Source organism: Pleurodeles waltl, chromosome 6, assembly GCF_031143425.1.
Source record: "Pleurodeles waltl isolate 20211129_DDA chromosome 6, aPleWal1.hap1.20221129, whole genome shotgun sequence".
NCBI lineage: Eukaryota > Metazoa > Chordata > Amphibia > Caudata > Salamandridae > Pleurodeles > Pleurodeles waltl.
The window spans coordinates 1,074,886,080-1,074,910,134 of NC_090445.1; the positions used below are offsets into that span (position 1 = coordinate 1,074,886,080).

At 43.1% G+C, this 24,055-nt stretch overlaps 1 protein-coding gene across 1 annotated transcript in view; it reads right to left on the bottom strand.

The window, feature by feature from the left end:
• Window positions 1-24,055, bottom strand: part of LOC138300562 (chloride channel protein ClC-Kb-like) — a 198,584-nt gene that overhangs the window by 154,156 nt on the left and 20,373 nt on the right. Inside the window, exon 2 of the mRNA XM_069240102.1 lies at window positions 2,272-2,445. Coding sequence (XP_069096203.1) covers window positions 2,272-2,383 — 112 coding nt within the window. The 5' untranslated portion in view covers window positions 2,384-2,445. The remainder of the gene's footprint in view (window positions 1-2,271; window positions 2,446-24,055) is intronic.

Consider the following 24,055-nt stretch of genomic DNA (forward strand, 5'->3'; position numbering starts at 1 on the left):
GTTACTATATTGGACTAGCAGAGCTGGCAGGGTGAGACTGAAAGTAAGAGAGAGTGCAAACAAGTGTGAGTGAGTGAATGTAGATGAGTGAGAATGAGTGAAAGTAAAAACTGAGTGAAAGTGTGTGAGTGAGAATGAATGAGTGCAAATGAATGTGACTAAGGGCATGATTTAGATTTCGGGAGACAGGTTACTTCTTCACCACGGTGATAGATATTCCATCTGCTGAAATATAAATTCCATTGAAAATAATGGAATTTATATTTTGGCAGACGAGATATCCGTCACCGTTGAGACAGAGTAACCCATCTGATGAAATCTAAATCAGGCCCTAACTTAGAAAAGTATGAGCGTGAGCGAGTGAATGTAACTGAGTGTGAGTGAGAATTTGGTGTTATGCTTGCAAGTCTGCCATTGGTCCACAGGCTCCCATTAAAAAAATACTGCCAGCGGCACACTAAATACTGGCATTTGCATACTAACACGTCATATGAAACACCCAGGGTAAAATCCTTGTGCTGGTATACTGTGTACTGCTCTTGACATAATGGGCACCAATTGCAAAGTTACTGCTACTGGCATACTGGTGGAAATTCTTGGCATATGGGGCAACTGAAGCAACAGTGCTGGCACTGGCACACTGGAGGTAAATTATGAGACACTGGTTCACCGATAAAAATAAAATTCTGGTGTGCCCTATTGGAGGAATATCTTGGCAAGAGGGACACCTACGTGAAAATGCTGGCACAATTGGAAGTAAGGCTTGCTTGCGGTAAGGGAGGACCACCATAGCATATGGTAGGCAGTGAGTATGACAAAATGCTGCCCTGACATACTTGACGCCCCCCCCCCCCCCCAACCAGGCAAGAGAATGGGATAGGCAAGAGGGTTTGGAGCAGACAAGGGATTGCTGGGAAAAAGTCAATCAATTAAAGTCCAGGTCACTTAGAGGCGCAAATTGACATTGTATGATATTTTTCAGTAAATGGCTGTTGTATCGCACCCCACAAGCCCTGTCCTGGATTACCTCCAGCTGCCCCAATGTCTGTTTTCGCTGCCAAGCAGAAGGCATAGCAAATTGGACACATGATCGGCACGTGTCAGAGTAACCAAGATTACTGAGATAAGGTATTCAAGTTGTTAACAGTCACCCTTCAGATCTCCATAACTCCTAGTATCTGGTTCTTGGTTTAGGGCTATGATCTTGCGGCAAGGCTTCCACCTCGGTGGGCGAAACTAGTTTTTATTGCCACTGCTATTGCTAGATCCCTCTTACTGAAAAACTGACGCTCCGTGCAGATCCATACTTCTGCAGAATGGCTGAATAAAATGGTTGTGGTAAGAAATCAGGAACTCAGGTACGCAAAGAGAGTAGCAGGGCTCAAGAAATGTTCCCAAACCTGGGGCGAATTCTTTCGAGATGACTAGTAGTAAATACATTTAGGTCAGGATAATTATATAAGTGGTGCTAATTAGATCAATTGTATTAAAAGGGTGCTATCACTATGGAAATGCTGTATGATAAATTATGTATCTGAAACTGGCTATTTTCATTTGCTGGACCTCGGTAAAACCAATTTAAAAAACTCACATAGCATGTGGTTGGCATCACTGGCAAAACTATGGCACTGGCATGTTTTTGTACTGTTTGGCATAAGCAGGCACACATACTATACGGGAGACACCCATGCTATATGGATGGCATCACTAACAAAAGTATGGCACTTGCATGTTCTTTGTACTGTTTGGCATAAGGGGGTACACATGGTATATGAGAGACGCCCATAACAAACTGCTGGTCTTGACATAGCTGAGTCCAGTTTGGATATATGGTGCCATACATAGAACATTTCACAAAAAAGGTGTCAACTCCTGAGGAGCATCAGATTTCACTGACATAACACAATAAACTTCCAATATTTAATGAGTGCCCTTTCAGGGCTTCTAACTTTTTAGCAGATGTGTGTGAAAATTGTGCTTTGCAATACTATGTTTCACCCATTTTGTTGCAAACATTTTCTCAATTTTCCTGGTAGAAGAAATCAGGCTTGCTCATTTCACTTGCTAACTACAGTTTCAGGCATGAATTATGCTCCACCACTTTCAAAAACCACCTGACAGCACTGGGGGAAGTAACTGTGTATATGTAGCAAGGGGGATGTCATTCGAGGTTGAACCTGAAAAAGGATCAGTTTACTAGGAAATCAGAGTGGTGATGGATTTTGTAGGGCTCAAGTAGGCTTCTCCTAGTTGCAAATTCCTCAGTCTTACCTCGGACTCTCCGCCTGGTCTTGGGCCAGGGTTGGAAGGTTGCATCTCTCAACAGCGTCCTCCCCTCCCGATCTATGCTCCGATACCTCTCCAATCGTTGGGGGTGCTCCATCCCAAGCTCTCCAAACTGAGTTTTCAATTGAGAAATATTTTTTCCATATATACATGTGGCTGCTATGGAAGAAAAAGGTACTTTAGGTGGTTTTAGCAAAGAGAAAAAAACTGTCTTAGTACCCACCCATCACCCTCAATGTCCAAACTGAGTTTTCAATTCAGAAATAGTATAGTGTTTCCATATATACATGTGACTGCTATGGAAGAAATGGGTACTTCAGGTGCCTTTAGCAACCGAAAAAACTTGTCTTAGTCCCCACCATCACTCTCAATGTCATCAGGTTATAGAATTTTAGAGATGGAAGATGCCCCACTGATCATCATATTAAGCCCTGTGATCTCATCCATTACACCATTGCCGTAGCCTGGGGGGGCTCAAGGGGCCGTGCACCTCCATAAAAATGTCCCCCTCCCTCTTTCCTCCAAATGCAACTGCGAGAATGTCAGAGATTGCTTTCAGAACAAAAAAATTCTTTTTTTGAACTCAATGGAAACTTTGTCAGAACAACGGCTTGCTCTGCAACAGTTAAGGGACTGCTGAGACTCTCACACGGGCAGCAATCATAATAAAAAGAGCGTGAAACAGGGGCCTCACTTTACCCTGAGGTCTTTTGCATTTGCTAAGGATTCAGATAGAAACTGCCTGCTGGGAAAGGTGCTGCCGCAACCAGGAACAGAGGCTTTTGGATAGGGAAAGCAGCAACATTAGGGCGCAAGGGGGAGCAGACTTTTCCTGGGCCATATTTGCACACTCCAAGCTATACAGAACCAACACTTCTCTTCAGTCAGAAGCACCTAATAAGACTACAGGAGCGCAAGACACGCTGGCAAGGAATCAACTAGAAGGTCAGGTCAGGTTCCAAATCTGTTTATAGCAAATTAAATCACATTCATTGCTGTGCTGGAAGTGGCATTAGTTTAATGAATAAACAGTCACACTCACCTCAGAGCCTGTTGCTGGTATATGGGTCTGAGCAGGCTAAGCCTGGCCTGTGGGGCAATCTACCAGTAGCAGAAGGACAGGTCGGACAGGTCAGTGGATTGGTTATTTTTGACTGTTTGTAGTCGCTTTTATAGTCTGTAGGGCTGTTTGTTAAAGTTAAATTCCTTGATATTACAGCAGTCAGTCCCTGCAGCAAGCACACATTCATTCAGCCTCCCATACCTTGCAAAGCACCTAAACAGCTTACCTCCGTAAGCTCAAAACTGCTCTGATTTGCAAATGTAGAGTTTTCTAGCTATCAAATTTGCTAATGGGGCTGCATATTTTATGGTGCTAGATCCTTTTTTTCTGTCAAATGGGAGATGAGATGGGAGATGGGAGACCGAGGTTCTGCCTTCTGTGATCCTCAGGACTGTAGCTCAAAACTGTTAAAAGAGGAAAGCAGGTCTTAGGAAGTGAGTGGATGAGCACGGAAACAAAAGTTGTTGCATTCTTATGAGAAAATCGGAGGGTGAGGTAGGTTTTCTGTAGTACGGCAGTGAATATGTTTTTGACTCTCAAGCTTTTGAGGCCTTCATTGTTTGTCCTGAAGGACAAACTACCTAACATGACTTTTCCTCTTTGTAGAAGGAAACTCCCCCTAAGCCTTAGAAAACAGGTTTGACTAAAATGCTCATTCCAAAAGCTTATAGTAGGCAGAGAAATACATGCTCGTATGTCTCTATATGTGTGCAGAAGTACAGGGTTTATGGGATTGGGGTGTGGTGTTAGTAAACTTAATGAAAATAGAACTTTCAGTATATCTGTGAGGGCAGCAATAAGAGTTTTTGGATAGTGTAATTCAAGGACAGTACTTGCTTTGGAAGGGGCTGGGGTGGGGGGATGGGCAGGAATGTCAACTGCAGGAAATACAAATTGTGACCTGGTACCAGCACTAGGCAAAACTAACTGCAGTGTCATAGTCCGTATCTTCTATTGCAGTGATATAGTCCTTGTAATCCTTAACAAGGTGTCAAACGACGTACATGTTTGTGCCACCTTATGTGTCCACTGATATGTATGCTGGTGGGTGAGTGATTGTGTGTGTGTTTCTCTGTGTGTTGGGTGGGGGGAGGGGAGGCTGATTTTCCATTCCCAACCTATGGCAGGCATATGCTACTATTTTTGTTGAGTCTATCGTTCTTAAAGCAAAAGAACCTTTATTTTTGCTGTCTTGACTTCGAAACAATTCTCCACTTAAATATGAATTAAAGGTGGAAATACATTACCATGACTTCTTTCATACATCTCCCTCTCACCTATTCCAACATGTTGGTTTGTATGGTCATTTGTTCACTTTCACAGCCTACCAATGCGCAGCTCACTGGTATGCCTGTTTATTGGATTAAAGAATATTTAATTCACGAGAAACTTCTGTCTGTTGCTGATGCTCAGAAACCACTAGTGCCCAGCCTGCCACTGTAATCTTGCAAGGTGAAGGGGGATGCTTTAGTGTGGCACTGTACGCAGGAACGTCCAAAATCGACTTCCTCAGCCACCCCATTCCTTTTCCTGGATGCAAGAAGAAACCTGCCTTGCATCGTGATTTGTTTGCGGGAGAGCAAAAGGCTATCTGATGGCAAAGCATACGAGATAAATGTTTGCAGCTCTAAAGTTGCGGAGCCTTAGACTTGGCATTCTTGGCGTGGTTACACCTAACCTTTTGCCCTCCGACCTCTCATTTTTCGGACTCATTTTTGCTAACTTTTAGGATTCTGTGCATTGCTGACCAGTGCTAAAGTGCAGGTGCGCTGTGCTATAAAACATGGTAACATTGGCTTCTCCACAATTAGCTTATTTAATTTACCTGTAACTCCCTAGTAAAGTGCACTGTATGCAAATAAATGATACCAGTGTGCCTCCAGCACTGATTGTGTCACCCACTACAGTAGCCTTTCAGACATGACTAAAGGCTGCCACTGCAGAACCTGTGTGTGCAGTTTAAACTGCCATTTCGACCTGGAAAGTGGACCCAATTGCCAGGCCCAAACCTTCCTTTTTATTACATGTACGTCACCCCTAAAGTAGGCCCTAGCCAGTCCCAAGGGCAGGGTGCATCCTATTTAAAAGGTTGGACATGTACCTTTAAGGTTAACATGTCCAGATAGTGAACAACTCTTACATTCGTTTTTCACTATTGCAAGGACTATCTCTCCCATAGGATAGCATTGGGGTTACCTTAAAACATCCTTTAACATCCTTTTTCCAATTGGGAGGAGATAGAACTATGGGGTTTGGTGTCTCTGGACTCACAATACAAAAGCACAACTTATGGTGAAATTAGATTTTGAATTGTAAGTCTGAAAATGCCACTTTTAGTAAGTTGACATTTTCTTACCTTAAACCATTCTTTGCCTTAGCCTCTCTGAATACACGTCTGTATTCGGCTGCCTGAAAGCTGCACTTTATGAATTCCCTTTAGACAGCCACAAACACAGGACAGTCAGCTGCTTATGCATTCACCTGTATACTGATGGGTCTTCCTGGGCAGAGGGAAGTTACACTTCAATCAGTGGTGTCCTTTCTCCACCCAAAGGACTGATTACCCTCACATATAGCCTGGCAGACAAGGCCGGGATGAAAGGGACCCTTGTGCACTTCCGGGAAATCCTTTAATGTCTCCCCCATATCAAAGGCCTTTTTACGTGTTTGTACTGTACCACAAACCCCTGCAAATCAGAACTCCAACGGCATCAATGGCACTCTGCCAGGATGAAGGTCTGATGGTCTGGCAGGAGGGATTGGCACTTTGCAACTGCACTTCTGTGTAGGCCTAACACTGCTGTGTGCTGTGCTGTTGGAGGGGCTGCTACCTTGCTGTTTGCTCTGCTGTGTTGGCCTGCTGCTTGCTACCCCTATCCTGCAGTGAGAAGGACTAGACTGTTTCTCCATTTCTCTACTCCCAAGAGTCTCAAAAGGACTTGCTAGCCTGTCCCGGGTTCTGCCAAGCGGTCTCTGGGACATCAAAGATCTAATCTATCGACTAAACCCGCTCTGTCCACTCCCAGCTACCAGAGTGTTTCTATTTCAAAAGACTGAGAGTGGCGCTTCCCCTTCGTCCTCAGTACATTGAGCCAGTTGTGCAGGGACCCAAAGATCAAGCACTGTGTTGCAAACCCCGCTGGGAGTCCTGTTCAGTATGAGGGCCTCATCCGGTTGCCTGGCAATCTCAGCATGCAATCGCTGGACTCCATCCGAGGCCATAGCACCGACCGATCCATGCTGTGCCCCATGTTGCCCCACCTGCAACTGTGAGCGCAGGCTCCGTGTGCGAGGCCACCCTGCCAGAGCCCGACTACACCAATGGTAATGCAGGCCCCAAGAGTGAGGCCCACCGACGCCAACATAGCTGCTCTGTAGTGCGGTTCTGTGCCTGTGAGGGCTGGGGGCCTCACCTCAATCCCAGACAACACAGAGGGACGTCGCGGGAGGACTCACCTGCATTCCAGTCCCCAGGAGGCCACTTCTGAGCCTCTCCGTTCCCAGAGGCAGAGCCGGCTGTGGTGGGGAATGAGGAACAGTACCCAGTGCTGTAATTCCCCTGAAGGGAGTGCTGCAACTTTCTGGGCACTTCCCTAAGTACTAGCGCGACCAGCGTGGAACAAGGTAAAGACAGACTCCTGTATCTTTACTTCGAACCTGAGCAGTTCCAAGGCTCTCCTTGGCGCTCCTTGCAGTGACTTCTCATAACACCACTGTTACCCCAATAGAAGAACACAGGCTTCTGAAATCACCAGAGTTTATATCTAAATTAATGTTTTGGTAACTGAAAGCACTCTCCCCTTAACCAATGAATATCGCCTGATATACTATTTGGATTTTTTGTCATTTGGTCCTATTTTATTCAGATAAATGATATCTATTTTTTAAGCTGCTGTTGCATCTTTTTGTGGTGTCTTTCGCTGTGTTGCTGTAATCAAGTGTTGCACTAATACTTGACACATTGCGTTCTAAGTTAAGCCTGCCTGCTTTGTGCCAAGCCACCTGAGGGTGAGCATAGGTTAATTTAGGTTGCGTATCTGACTTACACTGACAAGGATTGTGGTCTCCACTTGGACAGGGTGCATACCTCTGCCACCTAGAGGCCCAATGTGCCAGAAATTCATTTTAGAGCATCGGGGAAAAACTGGGGTGCCTGAATCATGATTTAGGTGACTGTGCTATGGCTCAGTAATTGCAAATTTCTAACAAAACGAACCACCACAATACCACTGCTAATTGTGAGTGACATATACACATTTTATTTAATGAATGAGAAGTAGAAATGGTACTGGTACCAGCAAGCAACCACGCCACCTTTTAGGCCTGACAGTTCTTGAAGCAGGCATGGTCATCCAGGACAATTAGTAATATGCTAGCAGCTTCCTGATGTGGGTCTGGTATTTGCAAGGTTGTATTTTCATGTAGATTTAAAACATCTCTTAAAAACAGGTAGGAGCTCTGAAGTCAACTTATGAAATACAAGTAAACCATGAATTTGATTTCTTAATTGAATCTTGTTTCTAATAGATTGACTTTTAATTTGTATTCAGGACTACAAATACCAGAATGCAAAGGAAGCATGAATAGAAAGTTACTACACCAAACAAAGAGCAACTCTAGGCTAATCCAACATTTCATGAATATGATATTCTGCGGTCTGAAAAAACTGCAGATGTTCAAACCTAGTTGGACAGCAGTAAGGCATTGTAAATTGCACAACACTGGCAGAGTTGAAAGACACTTTCTCAGAAAATATTTGGGAGCTGGATTTTTTTTTAAACTAGGAGGAACTGCAAGCTTCACATCCAGTTCATCACCCTCAAGTGAGTCCAACACCGCGGGAAAATTAGCTACTTTTGAAGGATTTACAACTAACCCTGTGAACCACTGTTTACGTATCCAATCATACATGCAGCACACAGACTTCTACATATAGCACAACACAAAGCACACCACACGTGTAGCAAAAAGACAGACAACGGACACATAGATAAGCCATAATTATTACAGCACACAGAAGCTATGCACACTAAGCATGAAGTACACAGGTAACACAACAAACAATACACACACACGCACAAACACACTAATCAAGCACAGCTATATTTTCAGCTGCACTGTGTGTCCTCCCCAGTTGATGCAGGTACAGAAACTGCTCCTATGTAGACTCGGTTACTAATGCTTCATTTAAAAGTGGGCATTTATTATTTACACACTATACCTCAATTTTCAGTAAACCTCTACTGTCAGCCAGGTATCTATTAGCAAATAGGGGGCATTTTTTACAAAGAATTGGTGTATGGCTGTGCCGCAAGTCTTTTTGCAGTGCTTCTAGGCCAATTCGTAAGGAAAGGAATGCACCGTATTTATGAAATATCTTGCATTCCTGTCATTTCAGCCAGCACCAGCGCATAATTTGAAGCCTAGCACAAATGCAGGCACGCTTGCACCATGGTGCAAGGGTGTCAGTGTTGTTGGCAGGATGGAGGCCTTTTCCTCCTTCTGTGTGTGCTGCAGAATGCAGCCGGAGGAAAAAAACGAGGAGAAATAAAGATACTTCTTCTCGTTATGCCTCACCTAAGGAAGTGTAAGGTTTTGATGCCTTCCCAGGTTTGCACATCCTTGTACATCTGGGACTGTGTCAAACCCCATGGGTGTTGTGTGAGAGATCCCACATCAATGCACATAGAAATCCCCCAAGTCGCATTGTAAGGCAATGCAGTGACTTGCGCTACATTGCCTTACACCATATCAACGAGGCCATGAAAAGCCACGCAAAGCACCTCTGTGTGGCCTCGTAGATAATGGTATGCACTCTGTGCCAAGGGAGCGTAAAAAAAGTGACGCACCGGTGGCGCAAGGGGCTTGTAAATATGCCCCTAGGTGTTTGTCAATCTTGGCGCCAGCCCCAAAAGGTCATTGAGAATATTGCTTTCACACATCTGTTGCACCATGTACAGCAGCTAAGGCTTTTTAATACTGATAAGTCTAGTCAGCTCCTAATAATAATACACACAATGGTTAAATCAGCAGTGATGCAAAAAAAAATAGCTCTTCCAGCCCAAAATATATTGGCCATAAAAGTAGTGAGCATTACCCATATAGTAGTAGAAATGGGCGGAGACACTGGTAAAAATGTGATGCGCCTGAGAAGGAATTGGGTGGCCTCCTACGAAAACTTTTGGCACTTCTGCTTATTTATTTATTTATTTTTTTAATTAAGAACTGCTCCACTGCGTTGTGAAACAAACCTCAAACTGTTTCTTTAATTTTCAAATGATCAGAGAATCCGCTCCTGCATGGAGCCTGATGTAGGGGTAATCATACTGTTGCATTCATCACTTTAAGGTATGTACTAAAGAAATGCTTGTTTAACTTTTCAATTCTCCCTTCTTTTAAAGGATCTCCTTCCTAAATTGCTATTTCATATTTTGTTTTTTCAATCTATACTTCTGAATACACTTTATCATCCATGATTTACGGTTTATATCATCAAATCGTTGTGCATCTCTACCCCAGGACTTGTAACTCTTCTATGCCCTTGGCACTTTGAAGTAGACCGAGGATGGGATAAGTAGTTTAAAAGCAAAAAGTGCCATCACGTGAGACACTAAGGCTAGTATAGTGACAAAGCGAGGCCTACACTGAAACTAGGAAACTGACACACCGGCACCAGGAATGACTGACTCAGGGGCTCCTATAAATGGCCTCCAACACCGTCACTAGCACACTGTCACAGGAGAACTAACAATGACGTGGGGGCACTGATGTGGCCATAGTGACAAATAGGCACTTATACTCTAAGAATAACAGGGGGACGCTGGCTCAGGGTCACTAGCAAATGGGCACTGTTAGTAAGATAATAAAACAGACAAATCAACGCTGATACTAGGGCACTGGAACAGGTGATACCAAAACAGGTCCATCAGTACTAACATGGGAACAGTGACATTGGGACCCGGATATGGGACACAAACACCAATGCTGGGACAAAGACACAGGACAGTTATGCTGAGACACTGACACAGGGATATCAGGATACACGGACATTGACACTAAACAGTGCGACCTAAAATTAGACTGTGGCATGATTTTCTGACACAGGGACACTAACTGGAGGGGACACCATTAGTGTACCTGTGGATTCTGACAGTGGTTACTGATGCAAGGACACCAACATGGAGCCACAAAGACAGGGATATTAGAACACTGACACAGTGGTACCAACAATGTCATGAGGATGTTGACAATGTGGCAGTGTAAGACGTTCATTGACATGAGTCACAAACATTGACACTGCGATACATGAGGACATTAACACATCATCACCAAGGTTATGTTAACACAAGGGCATTTCCACAGGACAGTTTCAGTGGGGCACAGATAATGGACCGCTAACATGGGGATATTGACGAAAAATGCTGCCACAAACATCGATGCTGGTCCACCAAAATGGGGAAGTGACATGGGGAGATTCTCATAGGGACCTTGGAATATAAACACCTAGATATTCCTGCTTGAACACAACGCCTGGTGATACTTGGACAATAACACAAGGGCATTTACCTGGGGGATGCGCACTCAGGCACTGACTTGTGGTTGCTGACATGGGTCACTGATACTGGGATACGGACACAAGGGCACTGATATGGGGGCACATACATTTGGTCACGGACCCTGAAATTTACACTGTGACACTGACATGGACACTGGGCACTGCAACACTACCAAGGAGTTACTGCCTAGAAACACGTTTTGGGTACTGAGACAGACACTGCACTAGGACAAGTGGGCACAGTCACAGAGACACTGAAGCTAACTGGTACATTGAAATTGGGAGACTGACATGGGCACATGGACAATGACACAGAGAAACTGACTGGAGGACATTGACACTGGCACACTGGGTGTAGGAAAGTACCATCTTGCCTGGCATGTTACCCCCATAATTTCACTGTATGTATATTGTTTTAGTCTATGTGTCACTGGGACCCTGCCAGGCAGGGCCCCAGTGCTCATAAGTATGTGCCCTGTATGTGTTCCCTGTGTGATGCCTAACTGTCTCACTGAGGCTCTGATAACCAGAACCTCAGTGGTTATGCTCTCTCTGCTTTCCAAATTTGTCACTAACAGGCTAGTGACTAAACTTACCAATTCACATTGGCATACTGGTACACCCATATAATTCCCTAGTATATGGTACTGAGGTACCCAGGGTGTTGGGGTTCCAGGAGATCCCTATGGGCTGCAGCATTTCTTTTGCCACCCATAGGGAGCTCTGACAATTCTTACACAGGCCTGCCAGTGCAGCCTGAGTGAAATAACGTCCACATTATTTCACAGCCATTTACCACTGCACTTAAGTAACTTATAAGTCACCTATATGTCTAACCTTCACCTAGTGCGTGGGCACCCTGGCACTAGCCAAGGCGCCCCCACATCGTTCAGGGCAAATTCCCTGGACTTTGTGAGTGCGGGGACACCATTACACGTGTGCACTGTACATAGGTCACTACCTATGTACAGCGTCACAATGGTAACTCCGAACATGGCCATGTAACATGACTATGATCATGGAATTGTAGCTCAGAACCCGGGTACTGCCAAACTGTCTTTCCGGGGGTCTCCACTGCAGCTGCTGCCAACCCCTCAGACAGGTTTCTGCCCTCCTGGGGTCCAGGCAGCCCTGGCCCAGGAAGGCAGAACAAAGGACTTCCTATGAGAGAAGGTGTAACACCCTCTCCCTTTGGAAATAGGTGTGAAGGCTGGGGAGGAGTAGCCTCCCCCAGCCTCTGGAAATGCTTTGATGGGCACAGATGGTGCCCATCTCTGCATAAGCCAGTCTACACCGGTTCAGGGACCCCCCAGCCCTGCTCTGGCGCGAAACTGGACAAAGGAAAGGGGAGTGACCACTCTCCTGATCGCACCTCCCAGGGGAGGTGCCCAGAGCTCCTCCAGTGTGTCCCAAACCTCTGCCATCTTGGAAACAGAGGTGTCTGTGGCACACTGGACTGCTCTGAGTGGCCAGTGCCAGCAGGTGACGTCTGAGGCTCCTTCTGATAGGCTCTTACCTCTCTTGGTAGCCAAACCTCCTTCCTAGGTAGCCAAACCTCCTTTTCTTGCTATTTAGGGTCTCTGCTTTGGGGGTCTCACCAGATAACGAATGCAAGAGCTCATCAGAGTTCCTCTGCATCTCCCTCTTCACCTTCTACCAAAGGATCGACCGCTGACTGCTCAGGACACCTGCAAAACTGCAACAAAGTACCAAGATGACTACTAGCAACCTTGTATCGCTTCATCCTGCCGGCTTTCTCGACTGTTTCCAGGTGGTGCATGCTCTGGGGGTAGTCTGCCTCCTCTCTGCACCAGGAGCTCTAAAGAAATCTCCTGTGGGTCGACGGAATCTTCCCCCTGTAACCGCAGGCAACAAAAGACTGCATCACCGGTCCTCTGGGTCCCCTCTCAGCATGACGAGCGTGATCCCAGGAACTCAGCAACTCTGTCCAAGTGACTCCCACAGTCCAGTGACTCTTCAGTCCAAGTTTGGTGGAGGTAAGTCCTTGCCTCCCTACGCTAGACTGCATTGCTGGGTACCGCATGATTTGCAGCTGCTCCGGCTCCTGTGCATTCTTCCAGGATTTCCTTTGTGCACAGCCAAGCCTGTGTCCCTGACACTCTAACCTCCAGTGCACAACCTTCTGAGTTGTCCTCCGGCATCGTGGGACTCCCTTTTGTGACTTCAGGTGGACTCCAGTTCACTTTTCTTCTAAGTGCCTGTTCAGGTACTTCTGCGGGTGCTGCCTGCTTCTGTGAGGGCTCTCTACGTTGCTGGGTGCCCTCTTTGTCTCCTCATCCAAGTGGCGACATCCTGGTTCCTCCGGGCCACAGCAGCACCCAAAAACCCTAACCGCGACCCTTGCAGCTAGCAAGGCTTGTTTGCAGTCTTTCTGCATGGGAACACCTCTGCAAGCTTCTTCACGATGTGGGGCATCTATCCTCCAAAGGGGAAGTTTCTAGTCCTCTTCCTTCTTGCAGAACTCCAAGCTTCTTCCAACAGGTGGCAGCTTCCTTGCACCCTCAGCTGGCATTTCCTGGGCTCCTGCCCACTCTCGACACTGTCGCGACTATTGGACTTGGTCCCCTTGACTTACAGGTACTCAGGTACGGAAATCCACTGTTGTTGCATTGCTGGTGTTTGATCTTCCTGCAGAATCCCCCTATCACGACTTCTGTGCTCTCTGGGGGTAGTAGGTGCACTTTACACCTACCTTTCAGGGTCTTGGGGTGGGCTATTTTTCTAACCCTCACTGTTTTCTTACAGTCCCAGCGACCCTCTACAAGTTCACATAGGTTTGAGGTCCATTCGTGGTTCGCATTCCACTTTTGGAGTATATGGTTTGTGTTGCCCCTATACCTATGTGCTCCTATTGCAATCTACTGTAACTTTACATTGCTTGCATTACTTCCTTTTGCTATTACCTGCATAATTTTGGTTTGTGTACATATATCTTGGGTATGTATCATATCCTCATACTGAGGGTACTCACTGAGATACGTTTGGCGTATTGTCATAAAAATAAAGTACCTTTATTTTTAGTACTTCTGTGTATTGTGTTTTCTTATGATATTGTGCATATGACACCAGTGGTATAGTAGGAGCTTTACATGTCTCCTAGTTCATCCTAAGCTGCTTTGCCACAGCTACCTTCTATCAGTCTAAGCTGCTAGAAACACCTCTTCTACACTAATAAGGGATAACTGGACCTGGCACAAGGTGTAAGTACCTCTGCTACCCACTATAAGCCAGGCCAGCCTCCTACACTGGGTCTGAGCACTGCCACTAGGTCATGGGTAGATGGGGAAATAGGGACACTGACAATGACACTGGGACACCAAGGAAGTCAAAGGGACCCATCTGGAAATGGGACACCAACACTGTCATAATTGACATTTGGACTGTGATATGGAGATACTTAAGGCACACTAACATCGGATTATTGACATTGTGGCATTCTAGTTGGGAAATAGGGGTATATGGGCACAGAGACTCTGGCACAAGTACTAAAAAATATAGAGGATCACTGACACAGAGCCCCTTGTGAATGGATACAAACACAAGGAAACACACCAGAGATCACACACACTCAGACTATAGACATAAGAATAAGCAAGTCTATGGTCCCATCTAAACAACATTCTTTAACATCACCAGGAACACATACTAAGAGCAAGTGCTGATCATCAGCAATACTTCCTAACTTTTTCTTTTTAGATACGATGGCAGCCTGTCTGCAATGACCCCTCAGACCTGCCAAAAGTAATCCCAATCTTTGCCTATTGCAATTTGAGTTGACAGAATACAACTTTGGTTTCTAGAAATAGTGAAGGTGCACGCTTTCTACTGTAACAATCCAGTGGGGCTTCAATGAGGCCAGACCTGCTGCATGTGGAGATTTCTGAATACTAAGGCTGTCTATTCTTGATTCCACCACATGCCTCTTTCTTCTACCACCCTACGCCTTCTGCCTCTTTTTGTTATTCTTTCTATATCTTTTTTGTCCTGCATTCTGTCTTTGCCATTATTTTACAATACTCCTATTCCTCTTTTCCTTTCTATTCTGCTGATTTTGCTTCTGGTCTGTGTCAAAAGCTGATAATGAAAATAAGTCTGGGTCCCCAAAGATAAGTGGCAATGTCTGCTACTTGCAACCAACTACACAAATTTAGAACTGGGCACAAGGCTGTGAAATGATGACTGGGCAGCTACCTGGCAAGTTCCTGCTGTTTAAGCATTAGAAGGGGTCCTACCAGCACACCAACCTGTGCCCAGGCTCTCCTTACATCATATGCCTACCTTGTCTATTTCTCCTACTAACTGTTCCATTGAGGTCTCTCTTGTTGAAGATGGTTTAGAACTGCCTTCAAAGCCCATTCAAATATTGTCAAAGCTTGTTTAGAAATGTACCTTGAAACATTGGATTTGCCTTACTTTTCCACATATGTGTCTTGAATGAAGGCACACAGGCCCATGCATAATTGCATGTATGCTCTACTTAGTTTTCTACAATTTTACTGGATATAACTGCGTGGAAAATACCCTGTAACACATTTAATGAACATGTCCCAGTGTTCCGTGCACGCTGTGCGTTGAAATGTACCATTTCATATTTATTATTTCTATAAGTGGTAAATGTAGAATAATACACTTTAGAAAAACTGCAAAAGATCCTGCGCTCTTTAAAATCTCACCACATTGTGCCTTTAATTAAAAAATACAGCGGGAAGTACACCAATGTCAAACACCAAGAACCGAAACCCTCCTGTAGTTATTCTGTAGGGCTATGCTCCCATTAAGATCTACCCTTGGCTATGGGTCTGCACTACACCAATATACTCAAAACTTTGTTACGGTTGTGAATAAAACCTTACAGTGATTTCCTTCACAGAGACTTCCGAAACTGGCCAATAAGTATTTTGTCTCATCTAATCTCAATTTCAGATTATACGTTTACGATCTGTAGATAGATTTTGGAATACTGGTTACAACCATAATCTCCTTTCTACAATGTTTTGTTCACTTCTTCCATGGTTTTCTAAATATATTTTACAATTGAAGCAAAACAAAATCTCTATCTAGCAGGGGTGCAGCTAGATAGTGACTGAAATCCAAAAAAGAGGCCGACAAATATGGCAGGAAAACACACTTTCAAGCGTACGTTCTTTCTCAAACAAACATTTTATTCAAATTCTATCAATACATTTCCTAATTCAACCCAAGAACTCTTTAAAATTCATAAAGAGCTAACTGAGCCACAACCTAACATTGAAGGAATAAATTCCACAAACTCAGAAATTTGGTGATGCAGTCAGAGTATTTTTCCATCAAAAAAGGAGTGACCGGTGTTGAAGCAGAAAATGAAGGTTTTGCTTTTATTAATGCGTAAACGTAGTGTGAAATAATCATGTGTGACTTTAACCGAACTAATAAAGATTGTACGGGGACAAAATGTGCCCTCAGAATAGTTTGCCAACATTTATAAGCGTGCTTTATATAACGTGGTGTATTAGAACTGCACTAATCCGACATAATCGTAAACGTGTGCTATGATTTGCTTGTTTGAAATGTTTTAGCTTAGCATTACTTTAGTGCAGGCTTCGGCCTAGTTGCCTGGTCTCACGGTTTAGATGCTCGTATTTTTCCAATGTGCTATTAAACGTGTATTTTTGCTTGAAGCTGTACTTTTCCACTGAGATCGTTCACATGCTTATCTTAAGGTTTCGTGCCAGCCTGGCATATTTTCTCTTTACTCCAAGGTCGATTTGCAGGTGCGGACAATGGAGGCTCTGAAAGTGAGCTAATTGGTATACTATGTTGCAATTTGCGTACCCATCTCCAAGGATAATGTATGCTTAAGTAAAAGCTTGAGAACTGTCGTTTTTGATTGGACAATTTGAAGCTAACCTATGAACCCTCCAATGGAAGACCCTACTGGATTTGAACTGTTGTCTATAAAACCCAGGTGCACGAGAAGAAAGTAGCCATTACCAGCTCGATGCCCGCCATTTTGTAGACTTCGTAGCTATTATGGCCCACTTTGCTGCGACGCCATTTTGAAAGAGACTTTGATTCTTTCTCTAATCGAGAGAAAGAGACTTTAGATGATTCTTGCCCTAGAAACTTTAACTTTGATCCCTTTGCATGAAGTAGTAGTTTTACCTTGCCGCCGTGAGGCAATTGCCCCGTCCACCCCTGCCCCTTTGCCCCGTCCTATGCTGATCGAAACGGTACCCATGATGACCGAAGAACGGTACCTGTGAGACGAAGACTTCCTTGTATGCTGATCGTAATTGGTAAATATGAAAGGAAATTGTACAATTGCATTGTGTTTCTTTTAGGTAACCAACTGCTGATTTTGATAAGAGCCCTAGTTAGGAGTTTTCTAAATTAATGTTGCTAAATTGTTTTTGCATGAATTCCCACATGCCGATGCTAATTTGAGGTTAGACGAGGATTCCATATGTCGCACGATGCAATTTGAGATCTTGTTATGCTGACTAAATGTATGCAATTAGTTCATTACAGATTATCATATTAGTGATTTGCATAGCCATTATTGAATGTCTTGTGATTCAAATGCTACATAGATTGCACCTGTTTCGCCGCTATGGACAGCTATTAATGTTCATTTATGTTTATCATTTGGTGTTGAGACACATTTATATTGTGCTAGCTTTGTTAATATAGGGAAATAAAATTCACTAACTTTGAATAAACTGGTGTGGTTATTCCTGACTGAAAGGTCAGGGTTCGCCGAAATGTATTCTGGATTAATTGTCAAGTGTTATGTTGATCAAGGTATTGCCTATGTTCGTTATTGATTATTGATTTGATGCAATCGATCGATTAAGAGTACAGAGAGTTCCCACTAAGTCAAAAGATTCATCGGCCTAAAGAGCGTCCGAAAACAGGTAAAATTAGTAGTACGGACCGCTCTATCACCGGTGACCAAAAACTTAAGTTTGATCCCCTTTCTTATGCAGTATATGAGTTAAATTTAGTGCAGTCCACTGTTTAAATGTTTTAATCTTGTCTCCCAGGGAGATATCATGAGAATTGTCTCTAACAATGACCATAGGTAATAAGAGATATTCTACGAGCCCCTCAGTTGAGAAATATATAGGGTTTGATTCACAAAGGTAACTTACACTATCAATTTATACTTTTAACTATTTTAAATAATTTCATTTAACGTTATTTCCTATGGGGTGTTATTTTAAATCCCTTTCTCTATTATTTTCTAAGGAAGGGTGTTGTATTACTAATTGTTGATCAAGGGTAGTGCTGGGCTTGCTACTGTTTTTATTGTTTAGTAGTAACTTACACTAGGAGTGTCTGAATACCTTAAAGTAGTAAACTTACTCAAAAATGTAAGCTTACTCTAAAGTGTACCCTCGTGAATCAGGCCCTATGTATCCTTACCTCAGGGCCTCTCATGCCTTCTAAACCCTTTGGACTATTTCACTCTGAGTTGAAAAACGCAATCCTGTTACCTACTTGAAAAAGGCAGGCTCTGAGACTAGAATCCCAGCACATTTTCAATGTGTATTCACCATCCCTTTCCTAGCAAATACTCACAAACTCTATTGCCACAGGCAATTCCTACAAGGAACGTGAGTCTAACGCACTATTATCTCACTTCTAATCTGGCTTCTGACCATTCAGAGGAAAAAGAAACAGCTCAGATAAATATATGTGAACAACTCCCTTAATTCCAGGTCAAAAGACATCCTGCGGCTCCTATTCTTTGAAACTTCTTGGTGGCATGTGACGCCAACCAGCAAGATTGGCTTGGTTTACATTTTTCCATCTGAGAATCCTTGTTTTTGCTCCTCACACCTTTATAAGTGGCATTCTCCAGGCAACCACCTTATGTCCCTTGATGTTTATTACCTGCATGAGCCCTATGGCGCAAATGATTAGGGCCCATGGTCTATGGTTTGACATGCGTGCTGTTGACACTCAGATCCTATTGGATCTGTGTAAATTTGTGACTGACCGATTTACCATTACTTCCTGTTTACAGGATCTGATTTGCTCGATGACCTCTAATTATCTGCATGTAAATGCTGGCAAAATAGAAATGTTACTGTTGGTCGCAGATTATCGATTGTTGTTTGAATTATATGTATATAGCTCTTACTACCCCTTTAGCGATTTAAATGGCTTCTGTATATGAAATAACCCAGTTTCTGATCATTCCACCAGCAACCTGGGATCATTTTCATTCCAAGGTGTGTTTTGCCCATCAGGTTCGTGATGCTGTAAAAAAATACACAGTGTCACTTTATGAAACTATCACAGATCCGCCATTTTGAGCCCACCATCTTTATTCTTGCTGATTCAAGCAGTAGTCTTCTCAAGGCCTTGTGTTGTGATTTTTTTTTATACCTGACCCAGAAATATTTCGAGATGATACAAAACCCGGCAAAATTGAGCCATCAGAATTATTTTTGGTCTCAGAAAGTTTTGAAATATTAAGCTCAACTTGGATGGCTGCCAATACAAAGCTGTATTCAGTTCAGAGTTCTATGTGGGAATTGAATAGCTATCAGAGGGACTTTTCTGTCTATCAAGCCTTTTTCAGTTGTATCTCCATCGAAGATCCCTACATTTCACCACTGATTGTGAACTGATAATTGCCAAAGGGAGTTTGGAAAGTTCATGGAGTTAATTACTTAGTGCGCCAAGTACCAAGTTATGGGACCTTCTAATCTCCTCATTAGGTCATCTGTCCACTTTGTTTGATTTTAAAAGTAAATTAAAACTGTACTTGTTGAACGTTTCTGTTTTGCCTTAGGACACTGTAATATTTATATTGCATTGTGCTGTGCTATACATTTCTTTTATTTATGTAAATTGTGTATTGTTTATTGCTGTTTGATAACGAAATATTGATTGTTTCCCTGGTATTTGCATACGATATCTTATAAATAAATGCAAAGGCAACAACAGAAATTCACCTTTGCAGAAGGACAGTGGAAAGATTACATAGTTAGGGAAGGCACGCTTAATTTATAGGATCAGCAACGGTTTTACCCATATGTACTTGTGTGATAGTGTGGCTGTACATGAACGACTGAAATGTGCAATTGGAAAAACAGTTACACCAGATGGGTTATGTATAAAGATAACTTTAGCAAATAAAAGCAAATCAAGGATTGTCATTCCGTCTTATCTTATGGCCATTCATAAAAACTAAGTTATTGTTTTAGAAGTTTTGCAGTTACCTTTGTAGCTAGCATTGAACAATTGAGAAAGCTCAGTAATGCCCATGAACAATAAACTTACATATTGCCTTTGTCTAAAAGGGGCAGAAAGACAACCGGGACCCCCATGTTAAAAATGCAGGAAAAATTTAGATCTCATTTCAAAATCTGCCAGTACATGATGTCAAGAAGCCAGCGGACTGGATCAATTCACTTCTCTGGCCTCATGCTTGCCAATGTCCGTTAGTGAATGTGTGCCATTTTTTTTTATATTTCTGACCACTGTTGTAATTAAAAATAGAGTAAAGTGTATTTTGTGTGGGGTGCCATTTTTAAATATTTCTGACCACTGTTGTATTCGAAAATAGAGTAAAGTGTATTTTGTGTGTTGTCCAGAGTGCGGTAGTGCACTTAACGAAATAAAGAACTGCATCAGTAGCGCTTCCATGTTAGTACACATTGATGTCAAGAGAATAACATACATCACAACTCGTGTAAGCGATATAGGCTAGGGAGCAATGCTAACCCAAGTAATGACTGGCATTAAAAGGATTGTGGGTAGGGACTGACTTCTTTTGCCCAACAGACAAAATAGGGGCCACATATATAGATACAAGATAGAATTAGTAGCCTATCGTTCAAAAGTGCTTCATGCTATAAAAGGTAGACTATTTTACTACAGTGATGAATAGCACTTTTTAATCTAAATTGTAGAATGTTTGCAAGAAGAGTTTTTGAAGGTGGGGATTCATAGAGTTATTATGTTACAAACGTGTTCAGTTCATTTTGAAAGCTATGAGTGAAATCTCAGAAAAAAAAAATTAAGCAATAATAGACAGCACTATTCAGACCTCAAGCACATTTGTTAGTGGAAATAATAAGTAGAGGTTTAACAGAGAATATTCAAAAGACAGTAGCTAACAGAATCTCATGGAAGAAGGAAGGACTTACAGTTATTGTAAGAAATTGGGTTATTGGTTGTGGGGAAGGTAAAACCCTACTCAAGTAGCAACTATCGTTATCAGGAGGAAGTTACAAGCAAACCTGAAATTAGCCTAAGCTGAACACTGTGGCAGCTTGGCACAGAGCAGTCATGCTTAACTTAGAGGCAATGTTTAATGTATTTGTGCAACTCTTCAGCAGTAGTAATGTGAAAGCACAACACAAGCGGAGATGTACAAGTTTAAAGACTTTGTTGAAAATAGCACTTAAACGCTGAAAGTACCAGCTAGGGCCATCGGATTGTGTTTGCCTGGGACAAGGTCTAAAGTTCAGGTTGACTGCGATGGAGCATGGGACAGCTACAGGCACCCAGTTGGTCCAGCTGAACAAGAGCCCCTTAAAATCTGGTTGCAGAGCATTGCGTGGTCCCGTGTCGAGGATGCGTTGCACAGCCAAGGTGATGTGAGGTTCTTGCTGGTTCCAGGGAGCTATGGGGCAGTGATGTGAGGCCCTGTGTCATTGTCGAGGAGGCTGTTGACAAGGAGGTTTGTGATGCAAAGTCCTGTGTCGAGGATGCGTCACACACGTCTTGTTCTGAAAAATGCGTCAGTTCTCCTAGTGGTTGTGCCATGCAGCAAAGGAGATGCATTGGTTCCGCTGGATCCACGGAGGGGCTGGCAGAGCACCTTCAGGCCCACTTCCAGAGGCCAGAACTGGGGTGACACAACTTGGCAGGGTAGGACCCACAGCTGCAGTGTCTAGGTGCTGGTTATAAAGACTGGGCCTTGGAGTCACTCTGGAAGTCCTGGGTACAGGTTGCAGGTCCAGTCCTTCTCACCCAGGCAAGAGGGCAGCAGAGCAGCAGGTCAGCACAACAGGGCAACAGTCGTTCAGGGCAGCAGTCAAACAGAGTGGCAGTCTGTTCAGCAGAACAGTAGTCCTCCTTCCCGGTAGAGTCTTTCACAGGTCCAGAAGTGCCCTGAAGAGTTGGTGTCTGAGGTTCAATATTTATACCTGGTGCCCTCTTTGAAGTGAGAGACGCTATTAGAGATTTCCCTTTGAAGTTGCAAGTTTCCCTCCCCCCTGCCCTGGCTTATTAAATGTAATAAGGTAACTTCTATATTATCCTATGGGAGAGGTAGGCCTTGCAGTAGTGAAAATCAAAATTAAGAGCTTTTTACTACCAGAACATGTAAACCTTAAACGTATGTCATACTTTAATACACTGCACCCTGCCCCCCCAGGCTGTGTAGGGCCTACAGTATGTATTATAAAGGACGGTTTAGACCTGGCAAGTGGTTTCAACTGCACACATACATTGCAATGGGCGGCCTGAGGCATGTTTACAGAGCTATGTAAATGAGTGGCACAATGAGTGCTACAGGCCCACTAGCAGCATTTAATTTACAGGCCCTGGGTACATGTAGTACCACTTTACAGTGGACTTATAAGTAAATTAAATATTCAAATTGGAGAAAAACCAATTGTACCATGTTTTAAGGAGTGGGCACATGCACTTCAGCACTGGTTAGCAGTAGTAAAGTGCACAAAGTCCTAAGGCCAGCGAAAATAAGCTCAGAAAAACTATGTAGGGGTAAAGAAAAGGTTTGTCGGAAGACCACCCTAAGGCTGACAGATCTAACAGATATAATGTGGGTTTATGGGATGACAGCATGCTGAACCACTTTGGTATCTCTGTTTAGTAAACAGAAGAGAGCCAATATCAAAGAAATTGCTTTAGGGTTATGTGAAAGTGCTCCATTGTGGGTCAAGAGAAAAGCTGTGGAGGAGCTAGTGTGGAAGGAGCAAGAAATATACAAGGGAAATTATTACCTTAGAGCAAGAGTCTGAAATACACAGTGTATCATGGGAGATTGTGTATTTGTGGAAAAGAATACAAATGTAAGAATGTAAACATTTAGGAAAAGATGAGACAGTATATATTCTAAACCTCAGACAAAAGTACAGAAGACATTTCAAAATAAATGGATCTGGAGCTTTGGGATAATGTGCAAGTTACTAACGAAGTGTGTGGATGAACTATAACTGTCTTCATGGTATATATTATACACAGAAATAGGTAATTAGTTAATGTGAAAGAGAGATGCATAGATCGTAGTTTTACCTCCCAAATAAAGCTACTCTACTTTCATTTTTGAACACCTAACTTCCTCCAGACAATTCCCCTCTTCCTCTTCCCCTTCCCAAACTCCCTCACATCTATGGTGGATTTTGCATGTTGTGTGTGTAAAGACTAATTGGATAGTGTGTGTGATCTAGTGCATGTTATCTTAAATTTCTGTTTTAATTTTATAGTCATGCCTTGTGTGTAAAAAGTCATACAGCTTATCATGAAACAAACTGAACTTAAATTACTGTTACTCGTGACCTACTTTTACTAAAATGTGTTCTTGCTAGTTTTTGCTAAACTGTTTGTATAATGTTTACAGGCAAAATATACACTGGACCCTGAGCCAGATGTATAAAGGTCTTTACTGTTTGCAAACCCTTTGATAAGGTAAAGCTTAGGGTTGGAACCCGTAAAAAGGTTTTCCTAATGTACTAAACACTTTCACAATCTGGGAAAAAAATCCAAATCACAAAATGGGTTTACAAATAGTTATCATGTTGGTATTTGGAAGGGGCGAGTTTGGAGTGTTTCTTCCAACTACTGAATTCGAACCCTATGTATTAATGTTTTGCGACTGTATTTCTGGTCACAAATGATTGAAAAGTTACTGACTACCAAGTTGAAGTGGTGAGTGATTTACAAGGTGCAAGGAAACAACTATGGACTCTTTCCCTTTGGGAATCAGCAGTGCTGCTTTAGAGTGAGTAAGCAGTGGTCCACAGGACCATTGCAACTCTCAGCAAAGTTTTTTAAAATAGAAAAAACTGTTTTTTCAAAGCAGCAATGTTTCCTTTAAGGAAATCTGGTTGCTTATAAAAATATTTTCAATTTTGAAATGCAATTACAGGGAAAGTCGTCTGCTGTCC